This window comes from Peromyscus maniculatus, chromosome 4 (assembly GCF_049852395.1).
Source record: "Peromyscus maniculatus bairdii isolate BWxNUB_F1_BW_parent chromosome 4, HU_Pman_BW_mat_3.1, whole genome shotgun sequence".
In the NCBI taxonomy this organism is placed as follows: Eukaryota; Metazoa; Chordata; class Mammalia; order Rodentia; family Cricetidae; genus Peromyscus; species Peromyscus maniculatus.
In genome coordinates this window covers 23288654-23310797 of record NC_134855.1, presented here as the reverse complement: position 1 = coordinate 23310797, position 22144 = coordinate 23288654, and the positions used below count along the sequence as shown (strand labels likewise).

At 39.5% G+C, this 22144-nt stretch overlaps 1 protein-coding gene across 20 annotated transcripts in view; it reads left to right on the top strand.

Annotated features, from left to right (window-relative positions):
* The window catches only part of Qtman (queuosine-tRNA mannosyltransferase), a 451643-nt gene that overhangs the window by 306130 nt on the left and 123369 nt on the right, over positions 1-22144 (top strand). For 17 of the 20 annotated variants that reach the window (XM_076569393.1, XM_076569394.1, XM_076569383.1 and 14 more), the window contains one exon: positions 20467-20811. The exons of 2 other annotated variants lie outside the window; for them this stretch is intronic. In XM_076569393.1, coding sequence (XP_076425508.1) covers positions 20467-20811 — 345 coding nt within the window. Of the gene's footprint in view, positions 1-4627; positions 5689-20466; positions 20812-22144 lie in introns of those variants that run through there. One more of the 20 variants, XM_076569403.1, reaches the window with a different exon arrangement.

Here is a 22144-nt window from a genome sequence, read left to right as displayed (position 1 = left end):
AAGAGAGTGAGACAGTTGGCCTGGCTTAAGCATCAGAGACCTCAAAGCCCTCCCCCAGTGACATACTTCCTCCAACAAAACTATTCCAACAAGGCCACACTTGCTAATAGTGCCACTCCCTATGTGCCTATGGATGTCATTTTCATTCAAACTACCCATGCTGACAATGTCAAATGGGGGGACATTTTCTTGAAAAGATTGGGAAATCTGGAAAAAAAAAAAAACAAACCTGGGATTAGACAGATACTTTGTAGTGTGGTAAAGTTAGTGATTCTGCTCCAGCCCTTGATTCTGAAATCAGCTGTCGGTCTCTGACCTACACAGGTCACAATCTCCCATGTACTCCTGTGCTTAACGGGGTAGGTAGCCATATGAAATGTGTTCATGGATGAATTCTTAAAAATCTGACAGAGTTGTAAGTTCCTTTAGAAATTAGGTGATTTCTCCTCTAGAAAAAAGTCAGCTAGTGTCATTGTATATCTGCTTTCCTTATAATTACCAGGAATCCAAGGATTCTTAGAGGTCACTCAAGAATTCCATGGTGAATGGTAGGCAATGTGGGGATGTAGATACATGCTGCTGTCTTGAAAGTGACTGACTTACCAGAACTATTTCATACAGTTTTCTGGCTGCAGAGAAATAGTTTAGGAAAGGCATTATGAGCAAATGTCACTGTGAAGGATGTTATCTATTTCTGTGTAACAGTCTACTCTAGGCAGCCTTTCCACCCAATTGATACATATAATGCTAATATACAACTGAACTCACATAGTTGTGAAGAATTGATGATTGTATTACTTTTAAAGAGAACATTTTTCAGCAAAATTTTAACATTAGCTTAATGTGAAGCTACTTTTGTACTCTATCTGTATAATCTCATGCAGTTAAGAAAAAATAAAAAGAAATCATCAAATACTATGTAAAAAGAGACATTTCTTTGCTTTGTATGAAATATTGACAAAAAAAAAAGATAGTCTTCCTGAGTTAAATATGGATCATGACACAAGAGGAAGATAGTAGGTACCTACTGTCTGAAAGCTACCAGTACTTAAGTAGGCTATTATCAGATAGTGTTTTGACTAAGTGAAAATGCAAGGGGGGAACATTTTGAGGTCTGAAGATTTTCGTATTGGTTTGTAATTAAAGCTTCTCTTCTGTCCATCCCTTTGCTCCCAAGCTTTGCCACCATGCTTTCTTACAATCAAATGTCAAGTTACCTACATTTAACACTCAATCTGAGTCATGCTCCTCAAATAAGTTTTTCATTTTCCTTCTTGGTTTTATTTGAGTGCTTTCGGAAGCATCCCCAATCAGAAATAATGGAAAGAAGGGAACAAGAGACATAGGATATTATTATTATATAGGTGTCTTGGAAGTTTGGGGCCACAAATGTCATGTATACCCACCAGTGCAAGATGAGGAATCCAGCCAGGTATTTAGAGCATATGAAAGTGCAAAAAAGTACATGAATTTGTCAAACTATCTGGGATATTTTTTCTGAGTCTCCCTTTCAATACCACCAGTCACATTATTCATGCTGTGCAGGTGTGTTTCTCTTCTAAAGAAGCTGATCTTAATGTGAAATAGGTTTATTGATGTGTCATGTTTACTGTGCTTCTATCATACTGCAGTGTGATTGTTCACATTTAATAACTGGAAATAACATTTAATAACTGAAATTTTCGTTGAGTTATATTTTGACTACATAGCCCTTACCTTTTCTGTGTTGACCCTGAAAACTGGACCGAAGGCAGTTTGGTCCTGAAGATGCCTTGCTGCAGTCCCCCTGTTACTGTAGCACTTCCACAGACACTTTGTCTCATCTCCCAGCCCTGCTGTTTAGACGTTTGTGACTCCTCAGTGAAAGGTAAATTGGCTTGGGATTGTTATCAATTCCCTGGAGTTGTAAACAAATACAAATAAAGCAAGATGGAAGGTCTCCAGTTATTTATACAAATGCTGTTGCCATTAACACCAGGTTCTTCAAGTCTAGAAGGGTGATGTGATCGAGTATGTCTTTCGGAGTGCTCCTGTATTGGTTTCCAGTGCACAGTAATACTTATTTGTTAGAAGATGTCCTAAGGAACCTATTCTTTACTAACTACAGAAGTCATATTCCTGATCTTGCCAGCATGGACCTAGGAGACTAGGGGTGACCTTGTGCTCTCTGGATGGATGTCTTGCATAACAAGGTGTGAGACCAATATGAAGCAGTTTCTTCTGACCTTGGGAACTCTATGTGACTGTAACTTTAAAAGTTTCAGTGGCAGAAAGATTCTTCAGCTAACATGCAGATGGTATCCTTTAAGCTTTATGGAAAAAATCATGGACTTAAAATAAGGTCATGTATATTGCACCTCCCAGGATTCATATTCTTTTGTAATCACATTCATGTTGCAAAACTGAAACTTTATTAAGCAACTGTTTTTGCCAAGCAGTATGCTGAATAGCTTCCCATAGATGACTGCGTTTTACCATCTCAGCAGTCCTGTGGCTGGCCTTTGTAGACAGTGTTGTGCCATTCATCAAAGCAGAGTGGTGTGGTTGCTATTACAAGACAGTGATTTCTTTCTGTCAAGATAGGTTTTAAACTATTGCACTTATGACTGTTGTTGTCCTTCCTTCTGTAAGAGGATAAATGCTGTTTACAACAAGTTCTATTAGGTGGACAGAATTCTATTTTCAAAACTGACTTGATGGACGGAGTTTAAAACCATAGTCCTCACAGTAAGACAGTTCTGAAGCACAGGAGCAAGTGCAGCCAGTGTTCCTACTTCGGAAGGGGGAATCGAAATTCAAATGTAAATTTCCACCAATCAGAACTCAGAGCTAATATCAATGTTGATCATCGTAAGAAAGATGTTTCTAATTAGCCAACTTTAAAGCCCCGTCTTAATCACTTAGAGCATTCTTGTGCACATCTGTGCCGCAGGAGTAACTGGATTACCTCCATGGTGTGTGTCTGGGTGTGCGTGTGTGTTTAAAGCCATGCTATAACTCTATCCAAATGCAATTCAGCACTGCTTTAAAGTTTAGAAGCAAATGTGTACTTAGTAATGTAGTTTAAAAACTGAAACCCCCTCCTACCTTATGTGTTCCTCTCTTGTAAACCAGCCTTGTTTGTGGAGGGCGGCCGTTGAAAATGCTGTGACACATACGTCCCCGAGCTTCTTCCCCAGACTTCTATCTAATAAATGAGCACCAGAGTCAGGGCCTCTCATGTGGTTTTGCTTCATCTGACAATGACATCAGTATATTTCCATTCCCTTTTTAAAGTAAAATTGTGCCCAAAATGAATAGTGGTGCCAGTAAAGGAAACTGAGTCCGAGGAGTAATTTTTCATTAGGGCAAATGAGGTGATACAATAAACAACTGAAACCTGACATGATGCCATGGCACGAAACTGCAAAACAAAATCTTGATTGCTTTTGTGGATGTGTTCTAAGGCTTTTATGTCTTTTGCATGCCTTGTGTGCGCACAGACTGATCAGTGCAAATGCAATTCATCCTTGGATATTTATTTCCATCAATGAATGACCAGATGGCCATTGCCTGTGTTGGAAGAGAATGTTTTTGCTTTTCTGTAACTCTGAGTAGTACCACATATAAGAAGCTAAGCCAAATAATCACCTCTAATTCAAGAAGCATGCTACTACCTTCCCTACCCAGTGAAGTTTGCAGAATGAACAATGAAGCTGCTTTCAGTCTTATATTTTCATTGAAATAGTTTGTATATTTTCCCAATACAAGTAGCACATTCTTATTATGGTAAATTATGACAATACAGACAGAATAGAGGAAGAAAACCTTATTTAGCCCTTCCGAGATCTGATAGTGGTATTAGCATCCCTTAGCAAATGAGAAAATAGAAAGTCTAAGATGCTTATTGAATTGCTTTAAGTTACCCAGCTCCTCAGACACAGAGAGGATCATTGACCCGACCATGAGCACTGCTGTTGTGTGTGTTTGGATACCCCTTACAGTTCTTCAGGTTTCATTTCACTTGTCTTTATGACACTTTTGATGTATTAAATCAAAGTGTTTTGTTTTTTTTATGCATGACTGGTACTGGTATTTCATTGCCTGGATTATAATGTAGGACAGATAGAAAAGTAGTAGATAGAAGAGAATAAAAGACAGAAAGCCATGGAAGCTAGACATGTTGTCACCAATAAAAAGAAAAAGAAGCTCTGAGAGTGTAATTGAAGGCAGAGGTAGAAATAAAAAGAAGGCTCTTCCCTGGTTATAGCTGGTAGAATCTTCCTGTTCAGATACTAGTCACATACTTTCCATCACGTCCCCTGTCTCCCTTCAGCTCTGACTTCTGCTTGCCACTAGCGAAGTGCTCCTCCTGTGAAGCACGAAGTGAGGTTTTCTGTGACTCCTCTGTAAGCTGTCAAGGAGAAGGGTGCAAGAGTGGTGGCAGGAGGGAGCCTGACTCCAACCACCTCTGCTGGGCAGGACCCCGTCTGGGGGTTTGTAATCCTACTGCATCTTCAGGTTCTACACTACAGTATATACCTTACCCTGAAGGCAGTGTTCTTGAACATTCTGATTTCCTCAGCCAAGTCTACAGGAAGACAAAGGGTAGGGAGTGAAGGCAGGGAAATTAAGTATCTTTTGCCTTCCAAGTAGTATAAATAGGGGACTTCTTGGATGTTCCTTCTATTTGTCCTATTTTTGGCAAACTTCTATTGGTCTCCTCCCTTTATGAAGCTGATCCGACAGTAGCTGCTCTGAGCTTCTAGGAATCCCCCTGTACTCTGCTGCTGGAATAGGAGCATCCAGACTGTTAAGTTTGGGCAGTGTGGAAGTTATCCTCTTAGGGAAATCAATGGCAGGCTGCTTGCCTGGCCAGTACCATGAAGTGGATCTCCTCCACATGTCCTCCTCCCTGGTCTTCATTTTTTTCTCATTTAGGCTGATAGAAAGTGATTGGCCAGTGTTTTTGCCATCAGCAAGTCTTGAAGAACTGTGCCTAACACCTCTACGTACCCCTGTAGGTATAATCTTCAGCATTGGGACCTAAGCTACAATGCTAAGATGCTAGGGAAAGTCCTTAACATCGACTTATTATTGTATTATAAATTTTCACTTATCACAGATGCTTTCTGATCAGTCTAGTAGCTTTTTCAGTTGTGGCCTAGGTCATCAATAAATGGATATTTCTTTCTTCTAGAGATATAACCCTATTTCAGTACAATATGTCAGAAGAGTGTTCTGTATTGCAAAGCTGTTTCCATGTCACAGTGTGCAGTCCTTCACAGTAGTATTTTGTTCATCTTAGTGACAACAAATTCAATATATCTGATAATACTGCATAGCAGGTCTTCATTCTCTTTACCATTGGTGTGGCAGTTACTCTTTAATGACTTCTTATTTTGTATACCATTTGCATCGCATATCATCAATGAAGAGCTGAGTTTGCTTAAACAATAGCTGTAGCTGTGCTATTTATACCATTATATTCTTCCATCAAGAAATAATTACCCTTCAGTCAACCTCGCTCCTTTCTACTTAATATATGCAGGCTACCTAAATAAAATATAACTGAAGTTCCCACCCCACACATCAGTAGAAAGAAGCAGTCAGGCTGGAGAAGAGTACAGAGGAGTGTGTGCATAGCCTGTCTTCCTCATTCACTCAGCAGCTGCTTCTGAGCATCGGCTGTGCCCATCATCCTGCTAGGTAACACACTTAATTTGCTCATGTGTTTACTACTGGGAAGTAAAGAGCAAGATTTGTTTTAACTTGAGTTCTGTAAAATTGAAATGTTATTTATGGCTAACAAAGATATTGTCATAAGTCTTTTGGTATCTCATTGGCTTGTTGCCTATAGCTCTCTGTTGGAATACATCTCCACATGGATTGGTTTTAAATGGCTTTCAGCAGTTTACTGCAGGGCCATCTGGCCATTTGCTGTCTGTACTCCCAAACTAACTTTCAGTTCTAGAATAATCTGACTATTGACACCTTTAGGTATCAGTTATGCCCTGGTATACATGATTTAAGTATCAACTGTATATAAATGAGATTATTGATATTTCAGATAATATGGTACTTTAAAATAGCTCATTAAAAGCAAGCTTTCCATATAGCTAAATTTGAAGTGATTGCCTAAGTTTATATGAGAATTCCTTGAGTTGCTATATTCCATTTAGTAGTTATTTTTTCTAATACATTATGCACTAAAGATAAAGTTTCAATTTATATCCACTTCAGCATTTAAAGATATATTGTACATTTCTGTGCCTATGACATAGGATACTACTTAAGGAAAACATTGAATGGATATGTCTCTCATGAGAGGATTTGATGTATTTATAAACCCACTATTCAAAAGAAGGATATTTCAAGGTGAAAAGTAAAATTTCTTCTGCAAATAATGTTGAACCTCAGCATAATTTTTGCATCTGGAAGGAGGATGTACTTTGCAGCAAACTGGAAGCAATCAGTACTTTATTTATTTAAAAAGGTTGAGGGATAGCAAGATGATTCTGTGGGTAAAGGCTCAACCCTCAAACTCACATGGTAGAAGAAGATGAACTCCACAGAGTTGTCTTCTGACCTTCATATGTGCCCCATGGCAGCCAACTCCCCCTCTTACCACCACACACATATTAATTAATCAATCAATTAATTAATTAATTGGCAATAGTAATAAGCTTAAAGGAGAAAAAGTCAGCCTCATAATGCTGAAATGTCTGGTTTCCCTTTGTTGAAAATATTTTCTTCCCATACAATGGTTTCCCTTCTCTTACTCCTCTCAGTTCCTCCCACTCCCATCTAATCCAGATCCATTCCCTTTCTGTCTCTCATTAGAAAACATGGGTATCTAAAGGCTAATAATATAGTATAATAAGATAAAACAAATACAAACACATCGAAATAGGACAAAACAAGCAGATAGAAAAGACCCTAAGAAAAGGCACAAGAAACAGATGTAGATGCAGAGACCTACTCATTTGTACACTAAGGAATACCATAAAAACACTGAACTGAAGCCATAATATCTATATACACAAAGGACCTCTATGAGTGTGTGTGTGTGTGTGTGTGTGTGTGTGTGTGTGTGTGTGTGTGTGTATGTGAGAGAGAGAGAGAGAGAGAGAGAGAGAGAGAGAGAGAGAGAGAGGAAGAGGAAGAAGAGGAGGAAGGGGAGGAGAGGTTTTTTTTGTTTGTTTGTTTGTTTAAAGAAAAAGCCTTATAAGACATGAGACAAGGAATATCCAAAGATGGTATTGAGTTTGTTTTTTGTTGGCCATCTATTGCTGGGCATACAACCATCCTTAAGAGTAGTTTGTTTCCCCAGGGAAACTCCCTCAGAGAAAACTAAATTTTCCTTTGTACTGGTTGTCAATTGGAGACAGCTTCTGGATCAGGGGTAGTGACTTGTATCCACTTCTCCTTTCAGCTCAAGGGTCTCATCTGTGGGGACCCATGCATACCAGTCTCTGAGTTCTTATGTGGGTTGATCCTGTTATGTTTTGAAGGCCTTGTTTTTTGGGTGTCTTCCAGCCCCTCTGTCTATTAGACTTTTTCTGCCTCCCCTTCTAAGGGGTGCCCTGAGCCTTGAGGAGAGGAATTTGATGACAACATTGGGTTTGGGGCTGAGTATTCCAAGGTATCTCACTCTCTGCATATTGTCTGGCTGTGTCTCTGTATTTTTTCCCATCTGCTTCAGGAGGAAGCTTCTCTGATGATGGCTGAGAAAGGCACTGATCTATGAGTGTAGCAGAATGTCATTAGGAGACATTTAATTGCTGCGTTCCTTTAGTAGAGCAGTGATATTTGGTTTTATCTTCAGTCCCTGAAGTATTTAGTCTCTGATTTTGAGCAACCAAAGTATGAGTTCTACCTTGTGGTGTGGGCCTTAAATCAAATCAGATGTTGGTCTGTTACCCCTACAAGTGCTGTGGATGATTGATTGATTGATAAATAAAGTGCTGATTGGCCAGTAGTCAGGCAGGAAGTATAGGCACAACCCAGAAAACTTCAGCTACATACAAGCTTTGTGCTGCCATTGTACTAATATATCTTGCAGACAGTACACTATTATAGTTTTTGTTCTCCTAAGAGAAAATATTTGCATCAAGGTGAGCTGTCTGTGCAACATGCTGGTTGCACAATACCAGGAACATCTCAGAAATGGAAATGCTAGTGGTGGTTTGTTTGTTTGGGGGATCAAATCTGGAGTCAATTCTCTTGCATTGCCTCTTTTTATGATGTCTGTAGTTCTTTCTGGGCATTTTTGAGTAGTGCCTGAAAGTTAATTCATCATGTTCTTCATAGAAGGTCAGACTGAAAGTAGAAAAGAGACGTTAAGATATTGAAATATAACATCATCTGCAAATAGGGAAAGCTTGACTTCTTCCTTTCCAATTTGTATCCCCTTAATCTCCTTACGTTGTCTTATTGCTCTGGCTAGAACTTCAAGTACTATATTGAATAAGTATGGGGAGAGCGGACAGCCTTGCCTCATTCCTGGTTTTAGTGGAATCGCTTTGAGTTTCTCTCCATTTAATTTGATGTTGGCTGTTGGCTTGCTGTAAATTATTATGTTTAGGTATGTTCCCTGTATTCCTGATTACTCCAAGACCTTTATCATGAAGGGGTGTTGGATTTTGTCAAATGCCTTTTCTGCATCTTGTGAGATGATCATGTGGTTTTTTTCTTTGAGTTTGTTTATATGGTGTATTACATTGACAGACTTTCCTATGTTGAACCACCCTTGCATCCCTGGGATGAAGCCTATTTGATCATGGTAAATGAGACCACATGAGAATAGGAAGAAGCAAAGTGCTAGAGAGGTCCACAGAAATCCACAAGGATACCTCTACAATAGACTACTGGCAATGGTAGAGAGACAGCCCGAAATGACCTACTCTGGTGATAGGATGGCCAGACACCCTAATTGTCGTGCTAGAAACCTCATCTAATGACTGAGGGAACCGGATGCAAAGATCCACAGCCAGGCCCCAGGTGGAGCTCCAGGAATCCAATTGGCGAGAAAGAGGAGGGTTTGTATGAGCGAGAATTGTTGAGACCAAGGTTGGAAAAATCACAGGGACAAATAGCCAAATGAATGGAAACACATGAACTATGAACCAATGGCTGAGGAGCCTCCAACTGGATCAGGCCCTCTGGATAAGTTAGACAGTTGATTAGTTTGATCTGTTTGGGAGGCATCCAGGCAGTGGGACTGGGACCTGTCCTCAGTGCTGTGTTGGCTGTTTGAAACCTGGGGCTTATGCAGGGACACTTGGCTCAGCCTGGGAGGAGGGGACTGGACCTGCCTAGACTGAATCTATCAAGTTGAACTCAATCCTCAGGGGAGTCTTTGCCACGGAAGAGATGGGAATGGGGGGTAGGCAGGGGCGGGGGGAATCTGTGGCTGATATGTAAAATTAAATTATAAAATGAAATTTAAAAAAGATATTGAAAGATAATAATCCAACACATGTCAAATAGGAGATCAATGAAAATTTAGTATTCAAAGTGTTCAGAAGTATTTAGTGTTCAGAAGTATTTAGTGTTCAGAACAAGAAGAAACATTTCACAAGAGATCAAAATTCTTATTCCCAGGCCTCATCTCCAAGCATCATAACCTCCTCAGCACCCACCACTGGTCAAATTTTTCATTTTTTACATTTTGAATTATTTTTTTAAAAAAATAATGCATTACCTCACAACTTCTTGTCATTGGGATGTTGCTTAACTTAGCTTTCTTTGTATTTCTGTGGGGTGTTTTGGGTTTGTGTGTATGTGTGTGTGTGTGTGTGTGTGTGTGTGTGTGTGTGTGGTTTTTTTTTTCTGAATTAACTTTGCTCAGCCTGTCATGTGCTAAGAGTATGGGTGTGCACTACACTTCGCTAGAAAAGTATAGGAATTTTGGATTTTACCCAAGTATTTTGAAACTACTGAATGATTATACTTGGATTGAATTTACTTCTCCTTTCTTTAGTTGGGCACTCCATCTCATCAGTACAAAACTACATATTATATCTTTTCTTTGTTTATTGCCCCCAAAATGTTATCATTCAGTTCCTTCAACTCTGATTTTTTTCTTCCTCAGTTAATTTTTTCTTTTTTTTCAATTTCTAATATGTGTATGTTTGTGTGTGTTGGGGGTGGGTGGGTTTCCATTGTTTTGCCTGTGTGTAGCCTACCACACATTCACAGACATGTAGAGACCAAAAGTTGATGATGGAAATCATCTTCAATCATTCTTTCTTCTTATTCATTGCAGCAGGGTCTGGCAGTCAAACTCAGAGTTCAGGTATATGGCTAGTCTTGCTAGGTGCTTGTTCTGGGGTACCCTTTCTCATCCCTGAACGGCTGGAATTACAAATGAACAGACAAGTCAAGTCAGCAATTCCATGGTTTTCTGGGGATGCAGACTCCTGGCCTGCCATTTGCTTGGCCAGCACTTTAACCACTGAACTACCTCCTACCCCCCCCCCATAATACTTTAAATTATTAGTTTTGGTTTGGTTTGGTTTTGAATGCCCTTCCTGGTACATTTTGGTTTTCCTTCCATGGATGTAAATGTTAATATTGTGACACTTATTATGGAATTTTCTGTTACCTTCTATTATACACATTGTAGTAGTTTTTTTTTTTTCTCTGAGTTATATTTATCTACTTGTTTGCTTTGTCTCATTTATTTCCTGTTAAAAGGTTGACTTGGGGCCTGGAGAGATGGCTCCATGTTTAAGAGCCATCCTGTTCTTCCAGAAGACCAGAGTTCAGTTCCCAGTATGCTTATCAGGTGACTCACATCCAACTACTCCAGTTCCAAAGGATCTGAAACCCTCTTTTGGCATCTGTGGATAGCCAGGCATATGTGGTCATATATTCACCCAAATACACAGTGTACACATAAAATTAAATCTTTTTTTAAAAAAGGTTTCCTAGTGTCACTTACATGTATTCATATTTTACAGCAATACCTCAAAAGATGATTAGTTCTGTGGAGCCAGAACTTGTTCACTGGTGACTGTTCTCTTCAGTGAAACAGAGATCAACTTCTTTTTTAGGTCACCACTCACAGTTAGTTTCCAGAGAAAAGCTTGGACAATCTCCTAGAAGCATATCTCAATCTGTTTGGGAATCAAACGGGAAAAGGTTACTAGAAAGCCACTAGTGAATGAGTTTGTATTCTTCCATTTGACTCACCCTTGCCCTTGCCTGGTCTCTGACCCAACCCCTCTAGTTAGATATCTTCCTTTCCACCCTTGACATGGAAACTGACAGGGGAAGAGGTGGTTGATGGGAGAAAGATTGGGAGAGGTAATCAGGGGCTTAGGTGTTACTTTACACAGAATTAGTGCCAACTATGCTCTGTTCTACTTTGCAACTATGCCTGCATGGGCCCCTAGAGTAGCCTGTTCTTGATCCTTTCAGACCTTCTGTAGCACCATGAGCAGCTTCTTGGATAGCATCCTGGCACCTGTGTATACTCACTTGTGCTGAACCACGTGTTCCGCCTCTTCTCTGTTCAGGCATCACTTAGCCATTTGCATTCCATCTTGTGAAGTTTCGTTGGCTTTTTTTTATTTCCCTCCTTTTCCTCTTTGTATGTAGGAGTCTCTGCCTTCACCATTTATTTTACGGGCATTCAAACAACTGACGGAGGTTATATATTAATTATTGTTGGCTCTGCCACATTTATCCTAAGCTGTTCTTCACATTATAGCCAGAGTGTTTATACAGACCCCTGCTGACCCAAAACTTCTTTTTAGATTGTTAAGGACAAAAGCCTCCCCTGCCAATATGCCAGGCCTCATCTCATTCTTTACCTTATCTTCTTGCCTATCCTCCACCCAAGTAGTGCTCTGGCTGTTTTTACTTTTTCTTTCTGGACCATGTCTGTCATGCACTGGGCCATTCACATGTGTGATCCGCTCCCCCCCCCCCCAGTTAGACTATTGTTAGTTAACTTTGCATTACTACAATCAAATACCTGAGGTGGCCAGCATATACAAAGAAAGGTTTATGTTGCTCACAGTTTTAGAAGTTCAAAGTCCAAGATCAGACATTTCCATTGGGTTGGCTTTTGCTGAACATGGCAGATGGTGGCACATATGGTGGGAATATGTGTAAAAGCAATCTCATCTTGAACCAGAACAAAGAGAGGGAGGGTGGGGCAAACTCAGCCTTCTATATAGTAATTCTTTACCAACATTACCAAAGGACCTCATAAGATTTACCTTCCGCCGGGCGGTGGTGGCGCACGCCTTTAATCCCAGCACTTGGGAGGCAGAGGCAGGCGGATCTTTGTGAGTTCGAGGCCAGCCTGGGCTACCAAGTGAGTTCCAGAAAAGGCGCAAAGCTACACAGAGAAACCCTGTCTCAAAAAAAACCAAAAAAAAAAAAAAAACAAAAAAACAAAAAACAAAAAAAACAAAAAAAAAAGATTTACCTTCCTTGGCAGGTCCCAAATTACCTGAAGACCTTTCCCCTAAAACCCATCTCCCCATTGTAATGGAATCTACCATTAAGAGGTGGAGGTGGAGTCTACCATCTCCCCCTCTTAATAGCACCAGCCTTTGACAAACATCCAAAGCATAGCAACAGCCCACTTCTCACTCCCATACCTGGCAAACGTCTGACCTTGATGAGAGCAGGGCTGAGCATCCTCTTCTGGTGCAGTCCTGGAGCCAGGCTCTCTCCAGATGTGGTTTCTGCTGCAGCTCCTTCCTGACTGCAGCACCTCCCAAGCTGTGTTCTACAAGGGCGGCTGGCCATTTGGCCTGCCATCTATTATGTGTAATTTTGTTTGTATGGTAAATGAATTTTTTTTCTTTTTAAACCTTGTTTATTCAGTGTTTTCCAGACTTCTCTTTACCTTGATTATATTGTAGAAATGGCCCTGCATATCAGGCATTTCTGATTATCTATTATATTTGTTGTGTATTTAACTTGCACACTTATTTCAAATGTAAAATTAACAACACTGTCTTACAATATTTCATCTGGATAAGGCTGGTTTCTGTGGCTTAAATATTAGATAACAGTATAATCAGAACAGGAGAAGACTATATCCTAAAGGGGTTTTATGGCTAAGGTGAGTTGTTCATATAAGTAGCCAGTTAAATTAGCAAAATACAATCTAAAACACCTTGAAATTAAGAGAGTATGGGGACTCAAGATATAACGATTTAAGACAAATAATACTAATTATGTACACTATTCTAAGAGTCCATATAAGCAAATGGTAAAAGAAAAGTTACCCCCTAAATGTTAGATTTGAAGAAATTACTCTTACAAATTGTGGAAAATATAAATAAGTGGGAATAGGCTCCTGGGAACAGAACCATGGTTTCCTTAAGACAGCTTATATCCAGCCATTTAAAGGGGGCTGTCAGGAAACCATCCTTTACATGTGTGAGGAAGTTGTAGTCTCTTACTGTCAGTCTTCTGTGGAGGAGCCTATCTTTACTAAGTAATGCAGCCTAACTGGGGACCACACATCCTCTTTCAATTTCAACAAGCATTTCTTGGGCTAGTGAATAGTGGAAGGGTATCTTCTTGTTCATTTTTACTGCACCTCATTTTGGTGACTCCTCATTTCCCATTACAAATTCTGTCTTGTCCAAGCAAGACTCTCTTGCCTCCTGTACTCTCAAGATTGCTCTCAGTATTTCATATTGCCTTTGAATATTTGTACCATAACACAAACAGTGAAAAACCAGCCTCACCCATCTCAGTGTTTGTTGTCTCATTCTCCAAAGCAGTTGTGCTGGGTTTGTGGGATCATGACTGTCTCATCTGTGACTTGAGTCTGTTCAAACAACATAGAAACAACCTCCATGGACATGTGCCACCTATTTTATTAATAATTTGCTCTTGGTCATCACCAGTGAAAAAGAGCATGCCTCCATACCCTAACCAGCCAACCAAGAATACAGGTCTTTCTGCTTAATGCTATGGCTTATACACATACAGTTATAATTAGCATGGATTTCTTTGCTTGTGATTCTTCTGTAAAGATAGCATCACAGGAAGAAAAGAGAGAGTATGTGTACATTCGAATTCTATGTCAAGAGTTTTGCTTTTATACTTTATGGGTATACTATATAAAGTATATAAATCTGCTCACCATATAATTGATGTATTGGAGACATGTGGCAAGCATGATCTTTTAATTATCTTTGCTATTTGCTTATGTGGCTAAATTCTAAAAATGTTAATTTTGTAATTAATTTCTAACACATTGTTGGGTAACAATGAATAGTTTTTTTATAAATTACCCAACAACTTAGATCACTAAACTGTCTGTATATGTGTCTTTCTGGTTAGTTTTAGAAGTTACTATTTATTATTCCTGTTTCCATTCTCCTTAAGTTGGTTTCAATCCAAGAATCCAAAGAAATCACTTAGATGAACATGATTGATTTTTTTTCCTGTCATTTGTATGAATAACCATATTTTTTCTGTCACTTCTTCGTGAGTTCTGTGATTTCTTTCATCTAGCCTACTAATACAGAACCTCAGGATATGTTTCTTCTTCGCAGTCATCATTTTCCCAAGGGAGTGCCTCTCCCATCCTGCTGCTATCACTGGCCTCTGACAGTTCATCACCCATCCGCCTGCCCCGTGCTTTTCACTCAGGTTTCTTCAGGCCTCAAGTAGCATTGCCTAGAGTTTCCTGGGTTAGTCATTCGTTCTGAAGATGCCATGTTAGGGAGGTTTCTTGTTCCATGGAGTGTTAAGTTTGGGCGAGTTTATATATTATGATATACTAGGTAATCAAAAGAGTGGATGAATGAACATTTGTGCAGCACATGGTAGTATGCAATTTTAAAAGCCCTGTAATGAATAAATGTTGTTTATCTCAGCATTTCCTAAATTTGTTTTCTTATTAAACATTTTCTCATGTACCACAGAATTGGTGTTATATAAAACAAATTCTGTGAAAGTAGTGAACAGTACTGTCCCTTCCATCCAGACCTGAGCTGGATCTAGACCTCTCTCCTTTTCACCCTACAGGCAGGTCACTGTGTACTCAGCATTCTCCTTCTCTTTCCTGACACAGATTTGGATACACTTTGGTCATTTGCACTGCCCTTTTCTCTTCACTCACCGCTACTTTGCATCATTTGTTAAATCACCTGCTGTCTTCCCACTCTCTGATGAAGCAAGACTATAGATAATCATTATCTTGTGGACTTCAGTCCATAGACATACCGTTACTTGTTTGTATAAACTCTGTAGTTGGAAATTACTGTGGTAAGCACTCTTTATTACAGTCTCTCAAAAAGAGAACTATGAGTAGTACATTTCCCCATGAATACATTCTAACCAAAACATTCCCCTCAGCATGGTATGTACCCATGTGCATGCCTGGCTGCCTTTCCTTCTTTTAAAATGGCCTTCCTCTTGAATTCCTCTCTGGTCAGCTACATACATTTCTTCATGCTAACAGAAATTAACTGAGATCCTTAGGAGGCTTCCCTTTACTTACTTCCCTTCTTACCGTCATTTAAACTATTTAGGATCTGTTGGTTCTCCTGACTGTGTTGAGCACTATGTTTATATGCATGGACTTGCAAAGGGTAGGAGGGAAGGATATCAATTTAGACCTAGAAAACATTTGCCTAATCTTGTCTTTACACATTGCCTGGCCTGGTCCTGGGATTTTGTGACAATATCTTTGGAGACTGTGGGACAGAGATGGAAAAGATTAGGTTTTGAAAGGAGAGGCTGCAAGAAGGGATTCTCTTTCATATGTTGGCCATTGGTTGGGGAAGAGCTCAAAGGAAGAGTCCTCTGGCTAATAACAGATTGGAAGTGTGGAAATGAGTGTAGTAACCATAATCCTGGAAGTTTCTGACAGTGCTTCTGAGAGATTCCTGATATCTGCTCTGAAATGCAGGTCATGTTTTTTCTTTTGACCTTTCTTCTTTTCTTCTCTCTCCCTTTTCATTAGCAGCTCCAGAGCCGGAGCTGAGGAAGAAAAGAAAATGTTGAAACTTAAGCCTGTTTTTAGTTTCTGTAGGTTAGTGCCAGGACATTCTGTCCATTTCCATGTCAGCCCATCTCTAAGGTATTTTTTTAGGCATAAGAACAGTCTATTGCCAGGCGTCTCTTAACTATAGATTATAAATAGTGTCTGGTTAAGAATGTACTGGATGGGTTAATTAGAGTAGTGACTATTATTAAGCAAACTGCTTGTTAGTATTCTGCCTGTTTGAACTTACTATTGATGAGAAGTAATTGACCACAGAGCTGCATTCAGAAAGGCAGAAAAGGTGTTGTTTTTAATTTCTCTTATGGCAATAACTTGTTTGCATAAACATGTCTATGAAAATATGAGCTCCAAGGCACCAGATTCAGATTGTGTGGATGGGAAATGATACTGTTTTGTTTCATTTTCAGATTAATGTATTTGTCCAGCCTGCCTAAAAGCCAGCTTTATTGAAATAAAGTAGTTAAAATGTATTGATTTTATGCTATTACTTTTGCTGCAAGGTATATGAGAATGGTGTTTTTAACTTACCCCACCTAAAGAGGTGCCCTATTAAATCCAGGTAATATCTAAATACTTCTTTGGGTGACGACAGTCAATATAATGAATAGACTGTTTTAAAAATGTGAAAAGATGTATAAATAAGTGAAGAATTGCTTGTAACCACCTTCTTCTACGTACTGGATTGTTATCTATGTTATTTATTGGTATTTTGTCCAGTTCAATTATTAAGTTTCCCTAGCTCTAGCATTCCATGGGGAATTTATTCTATGAGCTAATAAATTATACCGTCAGGGAGGTTTTCTTGAAATTCAGCTTAAAATTTCCCATTCTTAATTTCATCTCATTATTCCTAGTTATACCCCCTTGTACCAGGCTAAATAATTATTCTTTCTCCTTGGAGACGCCTATTATGTATCTGTCTACTTGTCACTTCACCAGGCCATTCATATTTAGCTCCTTTAATCTGTCCTCATAAATCAACACTTCCATTGCCTTAATCATTATTATTGCTCTTCTAAGATCTCTCTAATTCTCAAACATATACAGTTGTCAGGCGCCCCGGTAAAATCAGCATTCACAGAGACTCAGCTTCTTCCTACCTGTGCACTAGGATCCAGAACCCAGGGTGCAGTTTACTAGGCCAAGTCAGCACTTGCTCATCTGCGCTAGTTCAAATGTTTTCAGTGACATTTTCCTTATGTCCATCTGTGGGTGATATTGTGTTCCCCAAAATATTGTGCACCCTAATAAATTTATCTGGGGTCAGAGAACAGAACAGCCACTAAACATAGAGGCCAGAAAATGGTAGCACACTCGCCTTTAATCCTATCACAGATGGATTTCTGTGAGTTCAAAGCCACACTGGAAAAGCCAGGTATGGTGACTCATGCCTTTAATCCCAGGAAGTGATGGCAGAAAGCAGAAAGGTATATAAAGCGTGAAAACCAGGAACTTGAGCTGGTTAAGCTTTTAGGCTTTTAGCAGCAGTTCAGCTGAGATTCATTCTGGATGAGTAGCGAGAGACTTCCAGTCTGAGGAAACAGGATCAGCTGAGGAATTGACAAGGTGAAGTGGCTGTGTTTCTGCTTCTCTGATCTTCCAGCATTCACCCCAATACCTGGCTGTAGGTTTGTTTTAATTAATAAGAACTTTTAAGATTCACGCTACATCCATTCTTATTTCAAGATTGATTCAGATTTCATGGGTTTGTGGGATTTGTAAGCTCTGAGTTACTGTCCTGTTTATATCCTGTGTCCTCCATGTCCTTATTCACTACCACCTATCCCCAAGGTAGCTGCCACAACCTGCATTAACAGGAGAGTCTGATCATTCCTGAGAATGTTTGTGAAGCATGTGAAATACAGTCAGGGCTAGAACCTGCCCATCACTAAATTCCTTGTCAGTTATCAACTCCTATTGTTTATAGCCCTTTAGCCAATCTCCTATCTCTTTTCATTTGCAGTTTGCCTCACAAGATGGACAGTATAAATGGATTTTAATAGAGTAAGATTGGTCATGATACTGTTTTCTAAAAATGAAGATGTTGTTTCGATGCCCATTGATTTGTTATTGTGAATCCTTTGTGCATGGTTTGTAATTTTGTCCGAATCTTTTTTTTTCCTTTTGCTGGCATTCTTTATCTACATAAACAAGTTAGCTTACGTTTCTGCTTTCCAGATGTGTCTGAGACTGGCGGCTTCTTCTCTTACCATTTGTCCTTCTGTTCAGGAAGGTAAAGATCTGTCACATCCATACACAAATACCCATGTGGTGATTAGTAAGAGCTTTCAATGCACTTCATATGTTGAATTTGTTTTAGAAAGAAAGTTCATTTGTCTCTTTAAAACTTCTTGACCTATGAGATGGAATTGCAATCTGTGCATGCCCAGGCTTCTTCCCATTTTAAATCAAAAGCTATCCTATTGTGTTATTAAGGTGCTTACAGACTTGGTACCATTCTTGGTAGTCTCTCTTCCTGTGCTGCCATCTGCTTAGCATTGGGGAGGGAAGGAGTTCCATGGATCTCACTGATTTTTTTTCTCTACCTGTTTGAAATCAGAAGAGATAGGAGGTTTCATAAAACAAGTCCCTGAAGACATCTTTTGATTGTAGAATCTCCATGATGTGCTATAAAAAGGCTATTCAGTTCACTTACACTCCCCTGTGCTTTCTGGTGTTGCTCATCAGGCGTGGCGTTAGGCCCAGTTAACTCTCTCTCTGTGTTCTCACTCCTCAAGGCACCTGGTTTGTGTTTGTTTGTTTTTGAATATCTTTTGCTGCATGTACTTTCTGGCTATCCGTCCCTCCCAAGGAGGTATATATGTATGCATGTGTAAGTTTTTAATTCTTCTCTCCACTTCTCTTCAACTTTCTTGTAAAAGGGGATCTGAACTAATGGCTTCATGAAATAAGTCTTTAGATTCCACAAGTGGTATGTGAAACAGTTTTGTTTTGTTGTTTTATTTTTCTGTTTCCTTTTCTTTTTTCTTTAGCTTTATAGGAAAACCACTTATTATCTTTAACAAACCACCACTTTCCAATAAATCCTGCCATTCATCGCATGTTACAATTTTTTCCTGTTTCACAAGGCTTTCCTGTCTTCAGAATCCTACTTCTTTACTAGCAAATGTCCTCAGGGAAATAGCCCTACGTCCCTGTGCTTACCTGCTGCCTTTCACTCATATACCCTGATCTTCTGCAGGGTTTGTGCCTATTCTACCCTACAGAGACTATGTGAGCATTAGCAGCCATCAACATAGGACAGGGCCAAGTGCTGAGCCACCGTCCTCCAAGCCCTCTGAAGGGTCTCATGTTTCTGTTGACGTATCCTGTGGAGGGAGGCCTTTGGTTCATCTCTGTAATGTGGCATTACTCTCTCAAAATCACTTTCTCCACTTCTGTTTCTTATTCTGCTTCCAAGCGTTTTCTTCCCCACCTCAGAAGTACATGTATTCTCTATGTACTCACTGACTGCACAATTCAGGAAGAGGCCTAGACTCTGGATGGCCTTATAGAATTTTGAGAGTTCAGTCACCTGGCCCAGCCAACTCCTCTAGCCCTGCATTCAGGACTCTGGGCTGTGTGTTATTTCCAGATGAGGCCCTCTTCCCACACAAGCTCTTCTACTGTCCTCTCAACACAGAACTTGCCTGCCTTGCAAAATCTTTCAATAAAGCCATCTTTAAGCCTTTACTGATCTATAAGTCAGGAGTTTTCTTTTATTCCCCCGTTTCAAATGTTGAAGTATCTGGTGAGTATAAAGTGCTGCCCACATAGGCTAGTTGGCTGTTAACTCACCTCTCTCCACTCTAAGTCCTTGTGGTTTGGTCCCTATAGATGGGTAACTCCTGTATTGGTGGCTCTTTGATTTTAGGTTATATTAGGATTTTTTTCAGGATTTTGTTTTATTTAGGTTCTTTGCAAATCAGCAGTATATTTAATTCTGTTTGACAAAAGCATTATAGGAAAACATAGAAATGAAAATTACAGAATGTAAAATATGCCTCAGGAAATATTAGCCAAGTCAGTTTAATGGAAATTATATGTAGGTTCCCAGGAATACAAAGCAGCCACATGAACAGAAATAGCAAGAGTTAACCCAGGAAGTTTCAAACATTGTTAGTGATTGATGAGAAAGGTTCTAGGCCATGGAATGACTGGAAAACACAAAATGGAAATCTAGAAAGACAAATGAGTGACAAATGGTAAACTACATCTATAGTCTTGTGGTCTACAATATGGGCCACACACGTTTGTAGCCACAAAAACTCTGTGAAAACTATTCAAAGACAGTTGTGACCAACTTCAAACCTTTGAGCTTTCTCTTGGTGACTAATACTTGTTGCACTTTCCTGAGAACTTTTGTCATAACATCTTTTATTTTTTCTCAGTTTTGTATGTCGTCACTTTGTCCTTATAGGAAGGTAAGGAACTAATTTTACTTTTTTTTTTTTTCACAAAAAGCATATTGCATTCCCTTTTTGTAACAGATTCATGCCCAAGCACAAAATAGCCCACTTAAGGAAGATGCTCGGCCTTAGTGGAAATGGTGTTGCAGCTCTGCCGGTGATGCTTCCTTCCCAACCAGAGCAGAGGGATTCTAAGAAGTTACCGGGGAATATGAAATCCAAGTCTGATGAACACCCTGGCCTTGATGCTGGACAAGAAACCCTGGACAACCCAACCCAGAAATCAGACTTAGAGAAGTCCAGCCTGTCAGAAGATAACTCATGCTCTCTTCCTGTGAGCAAAACTCTAGCTCTTGATCCCAGCAACCTTTTGTGTGGAGTTGATGATGAGCCAAGACCGCTGCATATCACTTGGCCTCACAGGTGGTAAGTCAAGATGTGCTGGTTTACTAAGAGTTTTACAAAATGGATTTTGACAGTAGACTTTCTAACTTGCTGTGCTGGTAGCTTTAGAAAAAGATCACTTAAATTTGCATTTACAGTTTCACATGGTACTATACTAGTACAGTACCAAGGCAGCATTGCCCGTAACTGTACATTAATTGTTGTGTTTTTACTTTATATGTGAATTATAGATAATGTTTGTAATGATTTGTTCAACTAGCAGTAGCAGCCAGACACAAGAAGTTTCAAAGTAGAAAAATCAGATGCCATTATATATTCACAGTGTTAGTCCAGGATTAATTCACATATGGACATCAATAAATCACATCACTGTTAAAAACAATCGTTTCCATTCTTTACTCTTACTTTGACCAGTGTCAACTGGACAGCCTCCTTTTACTTGTCATAGCGTATTAGTGCATGGGAAGCCGTCTGCCTCCTGCCAAATGCCTTTGTATTGTGCTAGACAGAATTTCTTCTCATCACAGGAAAGTCAATGCAGCATATAATCCCACCAAATATAAACTCGTAAACCTAGCCCTGGTTTCTATAAATTAGGATTTAAGGAGGTAAAATGTCCTGATAATCTTCTGGTATTAGGCATGAATATTTTAATCTAGTTTTTATTCCTCCCAGTTAGTTTAATCTGCATGTGGCCTGATTAGAGTTGCTTCCCCTACAGATTATGGCCTCTTTATTGCAGCAGTGCTGGGCTGATCATTAGGTCCGATTGAGAGCAACTGTTTGCAGGTGAAGTAATAAGCACACACACCGGCAGGAAAGCGCCTTTGCCCAGGATTTGCCTCCAAGCACATTAAAACTCCTCCAGCTCTCCCAGTTGATCTGCAGCATCTGGTACCTAAAGGGATTTTGTCTTTGATTCTAAATGCATGAACCTGAAATTTAGGGGCTAAGCGTTGTTATGAGATGCTGTCTTGGGCTTGTTTGTTCCCCATCACCCTTCCAGCATCATGTTGTCCTCAGAGTGTCACAAGACGCAGGATTCTTTCATGTGATTTGAGATGCAGTGGGTCGGGATGAAAAGAACCCTATTTGAAGGTAAAATACACATCCTCATTTACTGCCTTCTGAAAACCTCTCTTGTTCCATTAACCTTGGCTTCTCTCTAAGTGAATAGGTATTGCAAGAAAGTCAATTTTAAAAAGTTTGGTTCTGAATTTTCATAAAAATGTTAAATAATTTGGAAACTGTGGGTATAAAACAACAATATAGAGGCAAGATTGAGAACCATGTTATTCAATACTTTGCACAAAATTAGACAGAGCTATGTTAATAAAATTAACAATATTAAATT